The sequence below is a fragment of the Elephas maximus genome, chromosome X (assembly GCF_024166365.1).
Source record: "Elephas maximus indicus isolate mEleMax1 chromosome X, mEleMax1 primary haplotype, whole genome shotgun sequence".
NCBI classification, from domain to species: domain Eukaryota; kingdom Metazoa; phylum Chordata; class Mammalia; order Proboscidea; family Elephantidae; genus Elephas; species Elephas maximus.
This window is the reverse complement of record NC_064846.1, coordinates 112990116-113005666: the sequence shown is the minus strand read 5'-3', so window position 1 is coordinate 113005666 and position 15551 is coordinate 112990116. Positions and strand designations below refer to the sequence as shown.

Here is a 15551-nt window from a genome sequence, read left to right as displayed (position 1 = left end):
TATTTGTGGGGAGAGAACTCAAATAATTAGTATATGAATAGAAAAAAATCTGGGGGAATGTATATCAAAACGTCAATAGTGGTTATTTCTAGGGGATACGATGTGGACAGTTATTCACTGGTATATTACATATTTCTGCATTATTTGAATTTTCACAACGCATTACCTTTGTAATAAAAGAAAATAAAGATATAAAAATAAATTAATTCAATGAATTAATTGCTCTGAGGGGTGGTTTTGGTTGGAAGGGCTTCAGACCAAGCACCGTACAGTGGCATAAAGACGCGCTTTGGCGTGAGACAGCCCTGAACCGGGCCCCATTGCCCCACCTCCAGGAGGGCGAAGTGGGGGAGGGTGGCAGGGGGCTGCGGAAAGGGGCTGGGCTGTGCTTGCTGCAGCTCTAGTCCAGGAGGCTGAGACTTCGAGAGGGACTGAGGGAGAGCAGACGCATCCCAGACTCGCGGAGGACAAGGTGAGAGGCGTTGGGATTGGGGTTCCCTGGTAGCCAGACTGTAATTCCGGTCCTCTCCATAGCCAGGCAGGTGGGCAATTCTTACTGCACCCCTGCAGCTGGGGGAGAGATGACCCTGGGAGAGAGTGGGATGTAGGCAACAAGGACGACTGAGAGAGTAATAGGCTGTGTGGACTGGGAAGCAGCGACGAGAGGGGAGAAAAACGGGGAATCCGGCATCTTGGGTTGGGGACCCGGGATATGAGGGGGAGGGGAATACCGAGGGGGAATGTAGATCCAGAGAAGAGATGCCGAGAGGGGTTAGGGAATAATGGGGGGGGGGAGCACGTTAAGTAAGGAGGAGGAGGATGTACGAAATGGGAATAGGGAATTTGGTGGGGCAACAGAAAAATGCGATGGGGGAATAAGGAATACAGAGCAAAGCGGAGGGGGAGAATTAAGAATGAGGACCGGGGGAGGGGCAGACAGGCTGGGACGGAAGCCCCCTAGGGAGGCGGAAAGGGGCGGGTCCACTTCCGGCAAGGAGGAGGGAGGGCAGTCTCCGAGTTTCGGAGGGGCTTGGAGAGAGCGGACGCACTCGTAGGTTGTAGGAGAAAGAGGTGAGCAGGGGGTCCAGCTTTGGATCAGAGCCGGTAAGGGTTGGCCTTACTCTCTGGGAGCTGGAGAAAACCTGCCGTAAGGAACGGATCATACCGGATCCGTCTGGTAAAGGAGGGGACTGATCCAATTTGGCTGGGCCCAAGATAGAATCACTAATACTTATTTGAGGAGGGGGTGTATTAGGGAAGGGGCGGAAACAAAATGCGCTTTGCTAGAGTTGGGGGGGACGTTTTATGGAAAGGGGCGGGACCTGGAGGCACTGTTGGTGAAGGGGGTGTGAGTTGGGTAGGGGCTAGGATCACCAGGCTCTGTGATAGTTCGGAGGGAGACTTGCTGGGGAAGGAGCGGGCCAAATGGTACTGTGGACCTGAAGAGGGGCGTGTGTTGGGAAGGGTGCTGGACTGAGACGGTGAACGATGCGCATGTGTAGTATGGATCTCTAGAAAGGGGCGTGTAGAGAAGGGCCTGCACGGGGAAGCGCCAGCTGCTGAATGCGCATGTGCGGGGTGGACTTCGAAGAAAGGGCTTATGTAGGGAAAGCGGGCGGGGCTGAAATGGGCCCAGCTGCAGACACGCATGCGCACTAGCATGCGCACTATCGACCTTCACGTTCGTCTCGGGTTGCTTTGGGAAAAGGGGCGGGGTCCTCAGAGCTGCCGCGCTGGCACATCTTCTGGAGAAGGGGAGGGTGCGGTTGTAGAGAGTTAAGACCTTAGACGCTCTGGATTCCTGTGTATGAGAATGGAGCCGTTGGAGGGGTGGTGGAGGGGGGAGACTTGGGATTGGAGTCCAAAGAAGGTGAGGATCAGCCTCCAGGCAGAATAGGGGAGAGGATGTTCAGTGTTCTTTGGGAGCTCCCCTTGACCCAGGCCTTCTCCCCTTCAGGCTCAGCTCTTGCCAGGCCAACTTGAGACATGTCTGACACAAGTGAGAGTGGTGCAGATCTAACCCGCTTCCAGGTAAGCTCTCTGACCTCTTCCCAGCTTCCTTCTCCATCCCTTGTTGCTGTCCCAAATTCCTTGGCCTCTCCAGTCCCATCCTTGTTCTTCTCCATGCACTTCCCTGCCTGGGCTCTGTCCTCTCCCATCTCTCCCCCAGTGGAGAAAGGGAGGGAGGGTCCTCCCTTCTTTGGTAGTCAGTTCCTGCTCAGAGGAGGCCTTGGTGGGCTGAGGTGGTCAGAGAACATTGCAGGTAGGAGTTAGTACAGGTCACAGAAGTGCGGCTATGGAATTTTGGAGCCATTTGCCTAGTTGAGGGTGGGGAGGAGATCTGTGAGCTTCCCTGCTTCCTCTTTTTGCAGGCTGAAGCTTCAGAAGAGGACAGCAGCTTGGTGATGCAGACTCTACTGGCAGTGACCCAGAATTTGGAGGTCTCAGAGGCACCCAAGGCCTCAAAGACACCAGGGGTCTCACAGCGCCTAAAGGTCTCAAATGCTCCAGGGGGTTCAAAGGCCATAGAGGTCTCAAAGGCCACAGTGGTCTCAAAGGCCCAAGAGGCTCAGGAGGCAGCTGTCACCCATACCTCACCTACCCCTCAGCTGACTGATACCCAGGTTCTGGTAGCTGAAAACAGCAGTCCAGCAGCTGACACCAAGATGCAGAATGCTGACCTGCAGGGTGTGCCAATGCCTGCCACTAAGACCAAAAAAGTCAGTTGTGTGGCTAATACCCAGGTCAGTACAAAGTCCCTGGAGACAGAGGTTGCTGCTTCTCAGGCTCCCACAGATGAACCTGAGCCTAAGGGTACAGCTACTGAGACTCAGGAGAATCAGGATACTCGGCCCAAGGTCAAGGCCAAGAAAGCCAGAAAGGTAAGAGCTCTGCAATCACTACCCTTGCCTTTCCAGAGTTACTAAGTTGCCTGTGTTCATCAAAGCCGTAGGGCATACTGAGAGGAATGTGATATAATTCTTGTCTTCAGAGAGCTCACAGACTGGTGGGAAGATGACACATGAATATGCAGAGCTGCAGTCTGAACGTAATTTAGTTTATATTTACCTAGTAGCAAACATAAGTTAGGCCTTGAGCTAGGCACGTTCATACAGGTTATCTCATTAAATCTTGAAAGTAGATCTTACCAGCTAGGGATCATAATCACAGTTTTAAAGAGAAGGAATCTGCCTCCCACAGAGGTGAAGTGATTTGTCCAGAGTGATGCAAGCAGAGCTAGTAATGAACACAGGAAGAGAAGAAGCCTCAAGCCCCACCCTTGGGTTGTTTCTGGCCTGGTTGGGAGATAAAACTGCCTGGAAGACAGTGAAAGACAAGCCTACGAGACAGGGTAACAAATGGCTAGTGAGTCAGGGCATTACTACAGGGGTGGGATTAAGGGGGCTTCCTGAAAGAGAGGGCGAAGAAAAAGGACCATCTGCTCCACTTAGTCATGTCGAGCCTCTTCTTTGTTGATGCAGGTGAAGCACCTGAATGGGGAAGAGGATGGCAGCAGTGACCAGAGTCAAACATCTGGAAACACAGGTGGCCGAAGGGTTTCAAAGGCCCTAATGGCCTCAATGGCCCGCAGGGCCTCAAGGGGCCCCATAGCCTTTTGGGCTCGCAGGGCTTCAAGGACTCGGTTGGCTGCTTGGGCCCGTAGAGCCTTGCTCTCTCTGAGGTCACCTAAGGCCCGTAGGGGCAAGGTTCGCCGTAGAGCTGCCAAGCTCCAGTCATCCCAAGAACCTGAAGCACCACCGCCTCGGGATGTGGCCCTTTTGCAAGGGAGGGTAAGAACTCTTGTCCTCTCCACTACGCCTTTTCCACTACCTTACCTGTTTTCTTCTGTGGCATGCTTTTAAATATTTTGCCAACATATACTGTTCTTCCCATCATCTTTCCTAGGCAAATGATTTGGTAAAGTACCTGCTGGTTAAAGACCAGACGAAGATTCCTATCAAACGCTCAGGTAGAGTCCTGCTTATTTCCTCCCCAACCCCAAGCTCTGCCCTCCTTTGCCCTCCCTTCCATGTGCTAGGGATAATCCTTGCTCTTATGTTCCTACGGCTGTGCTCCCAAAGTCCTAATTTGTCCGTGTTAGCATCTTTATTCATTAGCCCAGAACCCTGGCTATGCCACCCACAGCAGCGTTGGTAAAGGGCCTATAGCTTGGGCATGGGGGGCTTCCTGGCTTTTCTTGAGCCCAGGTGCTTGTAACACTCTCCCCTTGCAGATATGCTGAAGGACATCATCAAAGAATACACTGATGTGTACCCTGAAATCATTGAACGAGCAGGCTATTCCTTGGAGAAGGTGAAGGGGCAGCCCTGGGGGGTGGGCACAGTGGAGAAACCTTGAATTAACAAAGGTACACGTGTCCCTTATGGAAGGGATCACAGAGACTCGCTAATCCAGCGTGCAGATGGTCAGGCTGGCCTATGGAGGGGTATAGATGAGCCATAGATGACACAGCAAGTCAGTGGTAAAAGCACAGCTAGGACCCAAACCACTCAACTAGCCCTAACTTCTGTCCACTGCTGGACATGCCCTATAATGTGTTCCAGATGTTCACCTCTCCCTTCCATTCCCCATTTTCTGTGTCCCTAGATTCCCACTAATCACAAAGATGATGGTAATAACAATGGTATATTTATTTCATGTTTGTTATGTGCCAGGCAGTTAGCTTAGTGCTTTATATGCAGTGTATTACTGATCTCTCTCTCTCCCCCTCATACACACCCACCCCCCCACCCCACCCCCCCCACCCCCCGCCACACACAAACCTCTAGGAACACCGGGAGCCTTGGGATACCCAGGAGGCTGACTTATGTGACCTCACAAGCTGTTCTCCCCATCCACAGGTATTTGGAATCCAGTTGAAGGAAATTGATAAGAATGACCACTTGTACATTCTCCTCAGCACACTAGAACCCACTGATGCAGGCATACTGGGAACGTAAGCTGAAGGGGATGAGGTGGGAGGGGGAGTTTTGTCCTTGGTACTGCACCTGTCCTGTCCTCTCTCCCCACATCCTCTTACACAGTCAGGAAAAACGGGGCTTAAAAAGCCCCTGGTCAAGCTCCCACACCTGGTTGGAGCTCTGCACACAGTAGTGGTGCCTGATTGTGATTGTCTGAAGGGGTTAGAGGCCTGGGATGGGGCATTCCTGCTGTCAGGTTTTCTGTCTCTCCAGAGGCTCCCCAGGAAAGGAGGCCTGCCGTTGCTTGTCTCTTCCTGCTGGTGCCTAGTAACCTTGTAGAATGGTTTTCAAGGGAGGGCTCCCTGGTGCAGGTAGATCATGATTCTCGAAGGGCAGGAGAGTCATCAGTGGGGCTGTGTCTACAGTTCTCAAAGGGCTAAGGGACCTGGGAGAGAAAGAAGGAATTCACAGAGACTGAGTTCCTGTGTTTTACCAGGCTGACAGGCCTTCTTCCATCTTGGTAACGTGGGGAGGGGATAATGTGATTTTCCCCATTTTACTGAGTAAGCGCCTTGCCTGGGATTGCATAGAGCTTGGAGTATAGACTGGGCAGAGAATTCTTCCAGGAATCTGGGAGCGGCTAGCCCAGTGAGCTGGCTGGTACGTCTTTGGCAAATCGCTGCTGGATATAAACTTTCTTTCCATCCTATTATTCCCTTAGGACCAAGGACTCACCCAAACTGGGTCTCCTTATGGTGCTTCTTAGCATCATCTTCATGAATGGAAATCGGTCCAGTGAGGGTGAGTGGCTGGGCCTGCAGCTGAATGGGTGGCCATGGTCTGAATTCCATGTGTGTTCATTTTCTGCCCCTGTTTCCTCTTGCCTCCCTTGCAGCTGTCATCTGGGAGGTGCTACGCAAGTTAGGGCTGCGCCCTGGGTATGATTGAGCTCTCTCAGTGCTTGCTGTTCGTGTTGTCCTTTGGCAAGAGAGGATGGTCCCAGGATTGCATCAGCCTGGTGGTCTGGCGGAGTGGGGGCGGGGGGGGTTCCGGATTGGGTAGAGGGCCTAGAGTTCTGACCTGGGTGGATGGGGATATGGTCCTAAACTCTTTGTCCCTGTCCCTCTCTCACGATCTCTTAGGCTTCTAAGGAGCTTCTTTCCTGTGCTAGAAACCTCTTTTCCATGTCGGAACTGCCTCTGCCCACATCTGGGAAGTACCATGGCCCTGATAGTGTGTGGTTTTTTTTTTTTCCTTTCTCTGATGTCAGGGTGCATCACTCGCTCTTTGGGGATGTGAAGAAGCTCATTACTGATGAATTTGTGAAGCAGAAGTAAGTTGACTTTGTCTGGTGTTGATATGTTCCATATGTTTGGTCTCTTCCAGAACTGAGTGGTAAAGCCACGGGTTCTGTATATGCGTGTGTATGTGTGCGTACACACACAGGTAACAGGTTATTCCTGGGGCTGTGACAGAAAAAAGGAGCACAGATTTCCTGACCTATTACATGCAGTTTTCAGAACATCTATACAGGAAAGGGTTATCACCAGCATTATGCACGTGAGGAAGCTGGAGCTCAGAGAGGTAAAGTCATTTGCTCAGGGTTACACAGGTAGCAAATGGAAGATTTATGCTTAGAACCTAGCTCCAAAGCCTTGGTTGTTTCTAATATGTCAGGCAGGGCATCGTAGAAATTATTTTCCGTAAAGAAATGCCATGGGGTGGTAGCTTCAGGCAGCCAGGTGTCGTGCTGGGAACTTGACTCACATGTCTCCCTTCATTTTTCTAACAACCTTGCAGGGTGCTGTTAACCCATCCTTATTTTACATCCATGGAACCTAGGGCTCAGAGGGGGGAAGTCCTAGGCATGGTCCTCAGCTGGTAATGGGACCATTTGGGCCTGGAGCCCAGCTCTCCTGACTTGCAGGCCAGGGCCCACCCCATCCTTGGTCCTTGGAAAACGTGTATACACTCACATAGGCACATATACCACACACACGCACGATCAGGAGTATGATACGGAGTATGCATGGAGCGTGCTGCTCTGAGTTGACTATGTCTTCCCTTTACAATCGTCTTCTGTGGTGGACCTTTCTAGGGCTCAGCCAGGCCACAGGTGAGACCTTTGCAATGGGGTGTGCTCAGAACAGGGGCCCTGAGGAATGGTTTCTCTGCGTACAACACACCCACAGAAATCCAGGTTCATTGTGACAAGGGGCACACAACTTGTGGCCTTCCTTGAACAAATGCCCTACACATGACTCCTCTGCACCTCCAAGTGGCATCTAGGTTGGACTAATGGGAGAGGACTCAATATTGGAGGAAATGCTGCAATATTTAGTTGGAGAGGGTGCCACCTAGAACCTTTCCAGTCCATGCATATGTGGGCCATGGGGGATCTTAGCAATAAAGGCTTTGAACCTCTCTTTTCAAGGTACCTGGATTATACCAGAGTCCCCAATAGCAATCCCCCTGAGTATGAGTTCTTCTGGGGCCTGCGTTCCTACTATGAGACCAGCAAGATGAAAGTCCTCAAGTTTGCATGCAAGGTAATCAGAGAACTGCCTGAGCTTGGCGTATCAAGAGCGCAGAGTGTCCCTGCCTGGGGCGGGGTGTGTATGTGCAGAATGGCCTGCAGTTCATATATGAACTTTGTGAAGCCTCTGTTAATGTGCCAAAGACTGTGCTAGACACTTTATCTGAATCATTTAATCCTTACAGCCTTATAAGTCTTATTATTGTAGATGAGAAAACTGAGGCCAAGAGTAGTTGTTAGGCGACATGTTCAAGGTCGCAGAGCTAATAAGTGTCAGAGTGGGGGTGGAATGTTAGATGCGTAATTACTAGTAGTGCTTGTTATTATATATAGCATGTAGTATGCTGTCGATGGCACTGGGACTGGGTTTATATGGTGCTTAGCATACAGTAGGTACTCAGTGGTCTGACTATGAACCTTGTATTGGTTTTATTTCCATTTTAGGTGCAAAAGAAGGATCCCAAGGAATGGGCAGCTCAGTACCGAGAGGCGATGGAAGCAGATTTGAAGGCTGCGGCTGAGGCTGCCACTGAAGCCAAGGCGAGGGCTGAGATTAGAGCTCAAATGGGTATTGGGCTTGGCTCTGAGAATGCTGCTGGGCCCTGCAACTGGGATGAAGCTGATATTGGACCCTGGGCCAAAGCCCGAATCCAAGCAGGAGCTGAAGCTAAAGCGAAAGCCCGAGAGAGTGGTGGTACCAGTGAAGGTGCCAACACAAGTGCCAGCAGTGGCTTCAATGCCAGTTCAAGCCTGACTGCCACCCTCACATTTGGCCTCTTTGCTGGCCTCAGTGGAGCTGGCACCAGCACCAACGGGAGCTCTGGTGCCTGTGGTTTCTCCTACAAATGAGATTTCAGGTATCTGCCTTAGTTTAGAAGGGGGAAGCTGGGGCTCGTGGGGTTGGGGTGAGGAATTGGGTTGTTACAGGAAAACCAGGGTTAGAGAATGATGTAGAGAAAGTACTGCTTTGGGCATTATATACTTTCCTGTTTGGTGGATAGCAATTGACTTTTTTATTTTCTTTTATTTGTGTTTTCAGATATTGCTAATCCCAGCAGTCTTTTTCTTCGAGCCAGGGTGTGTCCTCAGAAACCTACTCAACACAGCACTCTAGGCAGCCACTATCAATCAATTGAAGTTGACACTCGACATTAAATCTATTTGCCGTTTCTGGGTTTATTGCTTTTTTTGGTAGACTGTCACATTTTGGTATCACATTTAGAAATGAACTGGGAAGGTTTCTACCTTAATCTGTGCTTAGTTTGGGGTAATACTATTGGATTTACAGGGGTGAGATTAGCATAGGTCTCTGGGATATGTAGAGCCCAAGCCGAAGCCTACAAGGCAGGTAGGATTTCAGTGGAGTGGACTCACGGGACATGTAGGTACAGAGGGAACACTTTGAAAAAGAGCCCTGAGGTGGGCAAGTCCAGAGTAGAAAGCAGAGGTAGTGGAGACTGAAATTAAGAATAGACTGTCCTTTTGAAAAATGTGGATGAAGACAGGAAGGATAAAGGTATGTAGCTAAAGGGAATACAGGAACAAGGGAGGATTTTCTTGGAAAAGGAGAAAGACTTGAGCAGGGCAGGAGTCAATAGAGAGGGAGAATTGAAGAGTGACTCATGCAGCCAAGTCCCTGAGGAGGTGGGTGCCAGAAGCCTGGGAGAAGGTACTGTCTGGAAAGGACTCGGGGAGGGGACTGCAGAAGAATGTCAGACAGTGGGGAGGCCCAATAGAGGATGGAGCCCACGATTTTTTAAAAAAGAATATTGTGTTTTCAGTAAAGGTTTACACAGCAGTTTAGGTCCCAGGCCCTCCTCAGGCTCTGAGGTGATGTCCATTTGGAAATGGGGAGGACACCTGATGATGGTGGGTGGCGAGGAACTCAGGAACTGTGATTCTAATAGGATTTGAATTTAAAGTGCTTGATAGAGATGAGAGTGAATCATTGTCATGCAGAGCTCTGCCCTTCCCACTTCCTTTCCCTCCCCAGGCCAGCAGGCTTGAAAGAATCCCCACCTATTTTCCCCTCTCCCACAAGGCCTAGAATTTGACAGGACAACAAGGGGTTGGCTTTTCTTCACTCCCCAGATACAAGGACAAAGCAGGTAGGGCAAGGAGGAACACAGCAAGTCTGGTCGCAGGTAAATGGGAAGAGGGGATGGTAGGGGAAAAGGAGAAAGACCAGGCCACCTTTATCAGCCTGGAGGCCTGAATGAACTCAAATAGTCTTCAGCCTTGCTTTTAGTGTCCATTAATTAAATTCCAAATCTAGATTATAGCGTGTATCTACCCCTTGGCTAGAGGTGGGAAGAGCCCCTAGAACAGTTCCTCCACCTCTTTTTCTTTGTAACCCTCTAAGAAGTCCTTTTTGGAATATTTGTCCTAATAATCTCCCAAGAAATTGTAATACCACAGATGTGCTTTACATCTGTTTAGTAACCATACTTCTGCTTTATACATAATTTATCCAATACAGAGTTAAGAATGACTAAATAAAATTTTAAATTAAAACTTTATAAAGATTTTGAAAAGCTATTAATATTTTAAAGCCATATTTAACATTATAACCATTTGCTGAGCAACTTTTCTTTATTAAATTGTATCAAATTACATATGGAAATTTTTATATAACTGATAATAGTGTAATCAAATTTTTAAAGTTATTCAAAACATTTTTCTAACAAAAGTAAAATTGGAAATTTAATTTCTTAGAGCTTACTTGTAGAGAACTTTTAAGTTTTGCCATTTGATATGAGAAAATAAATTTTAACTAGATACTCATTCAGATATTGACATTTTTTTCTTTTCAGCACTTGATGTAATTAAGGATGGATTGAATAACTAATGTAGAATTATACATAACCTATTTTAATTCTCAAAGCCCATGTCACAGAGGCACTGGGGATTAAACATAAAAGCAGGCAGTGGCACCCAATAGGTGCATACAGGCCACCTCTTGCAATATGACTTCAAGAATGAGCAATCAATTGGTAGTCTTTCTGTCACAGCCATCTGGTTGCCATAGTTTTGTAGCATTGATCTTGGCATCTATTTTGTGGATTTTCCATGAATTCAGTGTCAGTGCTGCTTGTGTGATAACCCAAGAAAACCCAGTAAGATAAATTAAATACTAAGAAGGTTTTGTCAGGGAAGGCTGAGCTTTAGAGGGCCACAAACCATTGTAATAGCTAAGTTTTTTTTTTCCCCTCACCCCTTTGGGGGTGATACCACCCCATTTAGAAGGCATGCCCTAGAATGACATTTTGCCTTGACCTAGTAAAACGAGGTAGTCAGAAAAATGCCTATTAGAGACCAACCTTTTCTGAGGACAAAATTGATAGCAAACTTTCCCCCAAACTTATGTTTTCAGAATGCCTTAGTTCAAGATAATGCTACTAATGCATGTATAATCACTATTCCACTCCAAAAGGAGAATCTCCAATTTTATCACTATCTCCAGCTCGAAGTTCCTCTTCTGGTCATCTTGCAATCCCTTCTAAATACACTGTGTACATTGAAGCACCTCTCAGACACTGTATATTCTAGATTGGGGTGAACATGAATAAAGAGGATGAAAATAAGTTATATGTGTGTGTGTATATATATATACACACACACAGACACAAACATATAAATGCATATATATCAGTGCATACATAACACACAGCAAGGATGGAAATAAGGATGGTTATAGCCTTTGTTGCTGAAACTAGGCCAAAGCCATACTGGTGTTCTGACTTTGATTGTCTTTACAAGCACCTTAGCTATAATTATTTGCTTGGTAAGGTGATATCCTTGGCAGTACGGAGTGTGTATGGCTAATCTTTGATGAACCTTTATCACTGGACATGGTGTGGATGAAAGCACCCAGGGAATGTCCTGACACTTGTATATAGAAGGACAATTTAACCCTGCTCCAGTGGATCTAGCCATGCTGAGCATGCCTGGTAGGAGCAAGCTGTGCATTATGCTCCTGAGGGATCCTAAAAGTTGCCTCCACAATGATTGGAATCTGAGTCCTTGGAAGTTCTACCTATATTGAGTTGGTGTCATCTGCTGTGAACTTTTGCCACTGGACATAGTAGTACTAGGGTCACTCAGGGACTCTCCTGGGTTCTGGACAGCCCCATTGTATAGCAGGCACCCTATTTCCGCGTGATAATTGGGATCACTCATCCCAGTCAGCAGAGTTATTCTCCCCTATATTTTTGCCTGTTGCTTCAATGTCATGAAGAAATTCAAATGGCCATGTGACAGTCTCCACTTCCTGTGAATCAAATTTTTTAAAAGAATTTTCACTAAGTGAAGTGAGAGATGTCATTCCCACTTACACCATTTGGTTCCTAGACCTGTGTATTCTGTTTATGGGAGAAACAGCATCATATATTGGTTGTTGATTCAGAGACTATACTGAATTCTGTAGGAGGGGCCTCAGACCTCACAAAGCATTGTTTCCTTCCTGTCACCATAATGAAATTTTAAGCAGGTTATTTCACTATTATGTAAGGCCAGTTGTTCATGGGTAATGGTGTTTTTTTTAAATGGTGTATGTGATAAAAACAGAGAACCCCAAAGTCATTAGACATTGTCTTACCTCTTACACTGTGGAATATATTCCTTGATCAGAAAAAAAAAATTGTGTCAGATATCATAATGGTGTATAAGGAAATTAGAAAATCAGAGAATGATGGTGCTGGCTGGCGGAAGCACTGCAGGCAGGGAAGGCAAATTCATTCCAGAATAAGTGATTATTCCAGTTAGAATAACTTGATGTCCACTCCATGATGGAAGGGGTCCAGTGCAATCCCCTGTCACCCAAGGACTTGTTGGTCCCCCAGGGCATGGTGCCGTTTTGGGATTTCTGCTATTGCAAGAGAGGAGTCAGTGGTATGGGTAGCCAAGTCAATCTTAGTGAGCATTAATCCACGTTGAACCTATCCATAATATCCATACCTGCTACTTTGGCAATTTTGTTCATTGGCTCGTTAAACAAGCACTGGGGTGTGTGAAGGAAGGTTGACAGATCGCCACTGGGTCATCATGCATTTGCATGGGACACAAATATTCCCACACTCAGCCCATTCTGAGAGATCTGTTGACTTAATCCTCATATATATGCAGGCAAAACAATTAGAACTGTGCTTTACACATAATAAATGCTCTATAAGTATTTTATTGCATTATTGTTACTGCTATATGAGATCTCCAATCTAGTTCCTTCTAAGTTTATGACCATCTGACCAAACCACTAATTGGTATGGATCAGGGCCCCTGGCCAGGACACCTGAATAAAGAAATCGCCTGAGATAGTAAAGAGGCTTAGAGTTTTGCCTCCCAGGAGGATGTCTTAGGCCAGGCTCTCTAGAGAAGCAAAACTAGTAAAGTGTATGAATGTACATATAGACAGATATTTATGTCAAGGAAATGGCTCATGTGGTTGTAGAGGCTGGAACATTCCAAGTCTGTGGTTTAGAATAAAGGCTTCTGATACCTGTAGCCACGGGCTGACGAACCCAAGATTGGCAGGTTCTGGAGCAGGGCTCTTAAAGGCTGTGAAAATTGATGAATCCCAAGATCGGCAGGCAAGACCACAGGTAAGCTGCTAGCTCAAGTCCCAAGATAAACAGGAGCCAGCTACAGGATCCAGAGTGAGCAAAAACTCATAAGCCTTGCCTAATTCTCCACTTAGATACAGGCCCTAAGCCCATGGAAATTCCCCTTCAACTGATTGGCTACTCACAGCAGATCCCATCATGGAGGTGATCACGTTATATCAGATCTCATCATGGAAGTGATTAGAACATCATATGACTGCCAAACTACTGAGAATCATGGCCCAGCCAAGTTGACACACAATCTTAACCATCATAGCTCACCCCTTGTCAACTTGGCACCTATACACATCTCCTTAAACCTTAGGCGATCTCTGAATATTAAAGTCATACTTGGGCCTAACATGATAAAACAAACACAACCAAAATGCACTAGCCCTGTTTACATCTTTTATAAGTGGAACCCCCCAAAAAAACCAAACCCAGTGCCATCGAGTCAATTCCGACTCATAGCGACCCTATAGGACCGAGTAGAACCATCCCATAGAGTTTCCAAGGAGTGCCTGGCGGATTCGAACTGCTGACCCTTTGGTTAGCAGCCGCAGCACTTAACCACTACGCCACCAGGGTTTCCTTTATAAGTGGAGAAAATGAAAATATTTGATGCAAACATACAAAGCAGAAATATAACAATTACCGTTCTCATTTCTGCAACTGGTCACGTGGTCATAACTGGTAATTAGAACTACCTTTTTCCACCACCCATTTCATATTCCCTTTGCCCTCAGCAAGCACCTCAGCTGGTCGTGGTTCTTTGCCTGGTGGGGTGACACAAACCTTCATTCCTGAAGGGTCTGGGCCATTAATATGTAGGAATTGCATTGCTGTAGTTTTCCATTGACTTCAATCACAGGGCATGGTAGTACTAAGAGACACCCTAAGGGGTCTCCTGCATTCCACGCAAACTCTTCTTTACCTCCACTATATAATATCAATCTGATTTCCTCTTGGTAATCAGGATCAATCACACCAGCAAGTATGGTAACTCTGCTTTGCCTGTTGATCGAGAGGCATAAGGAAACCTAAGTGGTGAGGTATTCATAGCTTCCAGTTCAATGGAACCAGTTCAGTTCCTCCCTTTGAAACTAAGACCTCTAGACCCACAGAGCATGAGGTCACGGGGACAGGAAGCAAATACCTTGCTAGTGGGTCACTAGGGGTAATAGTGAGTAGTGCCACTTCCATTTCCAACCCTTGATTCGCGGACCCATGAATCCTGGCTATGGGAGAAACTGCACCATATATTGGAGTCTGGTTTAAAGCATATAGAGCCTCCCGGAGAACATTGCTCCAACCCTGCAAGGTATTGCCATCTAGTTGGCTCTAATTTTGTCTTTAGAAGATCATTCCATTGTTCTATCAAGCCAGCTGCTTCAGGGTGATGGGAACATGGTAAGACCAGTGAATTCCATGAGCATGGACCCATTGCCCCACTTTGTTTACTTTGATGTGAGTCCCTTGATCTGAGGTGATGCTGTGTGGGATACCATGAAGGTGAATAAGGCATTCTGTGAGTCCACAAATGGTAGTTTGGGCAGAAGCATTGCATGTAGGGAAGGCAAATCCATTTCCAGAGTAAGTGTCTATTCCAGTAAGAACAAAACGCTGCCCTTTCCATGATGGAAGTGTTTCAAGGTAATCAACTTGCCACCAGGTTGCTGGCTGATCACTTCGAGGGATGGTGCCATATCGGGGACTCAGTGTTGGTCTCTGCTGCTGGCAGATTGGGCACTCATTAATGGCTGTAGCCAAGTCAGCCTTGGTGAGGGGAAGTCCGTGTTGCTGAGCCCATGCATAACCTCCATCCCTGCCACGATGGACACTTTGGGGAAAGAGGATGCCTGATTTCCACAGAACACGTCATCCTACCCACTTGTTTTAAAAGCCTCCTCTGCTAAGGTCACCTTTTGGTGAGCATTCACATGACACAAATATCTTTACATCTTTGGCCCATTCAGAGAGGTCTATCCACATACCTCTTCCCCACAAGCCCTTGTCTCCAAGTCCCAGATTATCTAGCCAAATCATTGGCCGTAGTCCATGAATCAATATAGAATTGCACATCTGGCCATTTCTCCTTCCAAGCAAAGTGATCAACCGGGTTCACTGCTCGAAGTTCTACCCATTGGGAGGATTTCCCTTCACCATTGTCCTTCAGGGAGGTCCCATAAAGGGCTGTAGTACTGCTGCTGTCTACTTTGGGATGGTGCCTACGTATCACACAGGCACAAGTTTTCTCTTCCTCAGTCAACTGATCATAAGGAATTCCTCATGAGGCCATAGGTGCAGACTGGGAAATGGAAGGTAATGTGATAGGACTGGAGACCATGGGCATTTGGGCCACTTCGTCATGCAAATTACTTGTGCCTTCAGGTCCTGCTTGGGCCTGATCTCATATATACCACTTCCTCTTAATTATGGACTGCTGCTTGCACATCCAACTTTATGACTCTGTGGGTCATACAACACCTAATTCAT

The 15551-nt window shown here is 47.3% G+C and overlaps 1 protein-coding gene and 1 non-coding gene across 5 annotated transcripts; both read left to right on the top strand.

Annotated features, from left to right (window-relative positions):
- The first annotated feature begins 380 nt into the window (after window positions 1-380).
- MAGED2 (MAGE family member D2) lies at window positions 381-8627 on the top strand. Of its 4 annotated transcripts, none has more exons than XM_049872596.1 (13): window positions 381-472; window positions 1958-2031; window positions 2373-2882; window positions 3483-3791; window positions 3907-3970; window positions 4235-4314; window positions 4863-4957; window positions 5644-5723; window positions 5818-5860; window positions 6193-6255; window positions 7357-7471; window positions 7903-8315; window positions 8498-8627. In XM_049872596.1, the coding sequence occupies exons 2-12, from the start codon at window positions 1987-1989 to the stop codon at window positions 8305-8307; spliced, it is 1809 nt and encodes a 602-aa protein (XP_049728553.1). In that variant the 5' UTR covers window positions 381-472; window positions 1958-1986; the 3' UTR covers window positions 8308-8315; window positions 8498-8627. The 4 variants fall into 4 exon arrangements, with proteins under 4 accessions (XP_049728553.1, XP_049728552.1, XP_049728555.1 ...); XM_049872595.1 differs by lacking the exon at window positions 381-472 and adding an exon at window positions 985-1071; XM_049872598.1 differs by lacking the exon at window positions 381-472 and adding an exon at window positions 1099-1177.
- LOC126069774 (small nucleolar RNA SNORA11) lies at window positions 7055-7181 on the top strand. The gene has a single exon (XR_007516046.1). It is a non-coding gene; the product is annotated as a small nucleolar RNA SNORA11 (small nucleolar RNA).
- Window positions 8628-15551: the final 6924 nt, after the last annotated feature.

What these genes read in the sequence shown, in the direction of transcription:
- MAGED2 (XM_049872596.1), top strand. Translation starts at nt 1,987, where the DNA reads ATGTCTGACACAAGTGAGAGTGGTGCAGATCTAACCCGCTTCCAG. An exon ending in CAGATCTAACCCGCTTCCAG is followed by an intron (nt 2,032 to 2,372) that starts GTAAGCTCTCTG and finishes CTCTTTTTGCAG; the next exon opens with GCTGAAGCTTCAGAAGAGGA. An exon ending in AAGTTAGGGCTGCGCCCTGG is followed by an intron (nt 5,861 to 6,192) that starts GTATGATTGAGC and finishes CTCTGATGTCAG; the next exon opens with GGTGCATCACTCGCTCTTTG.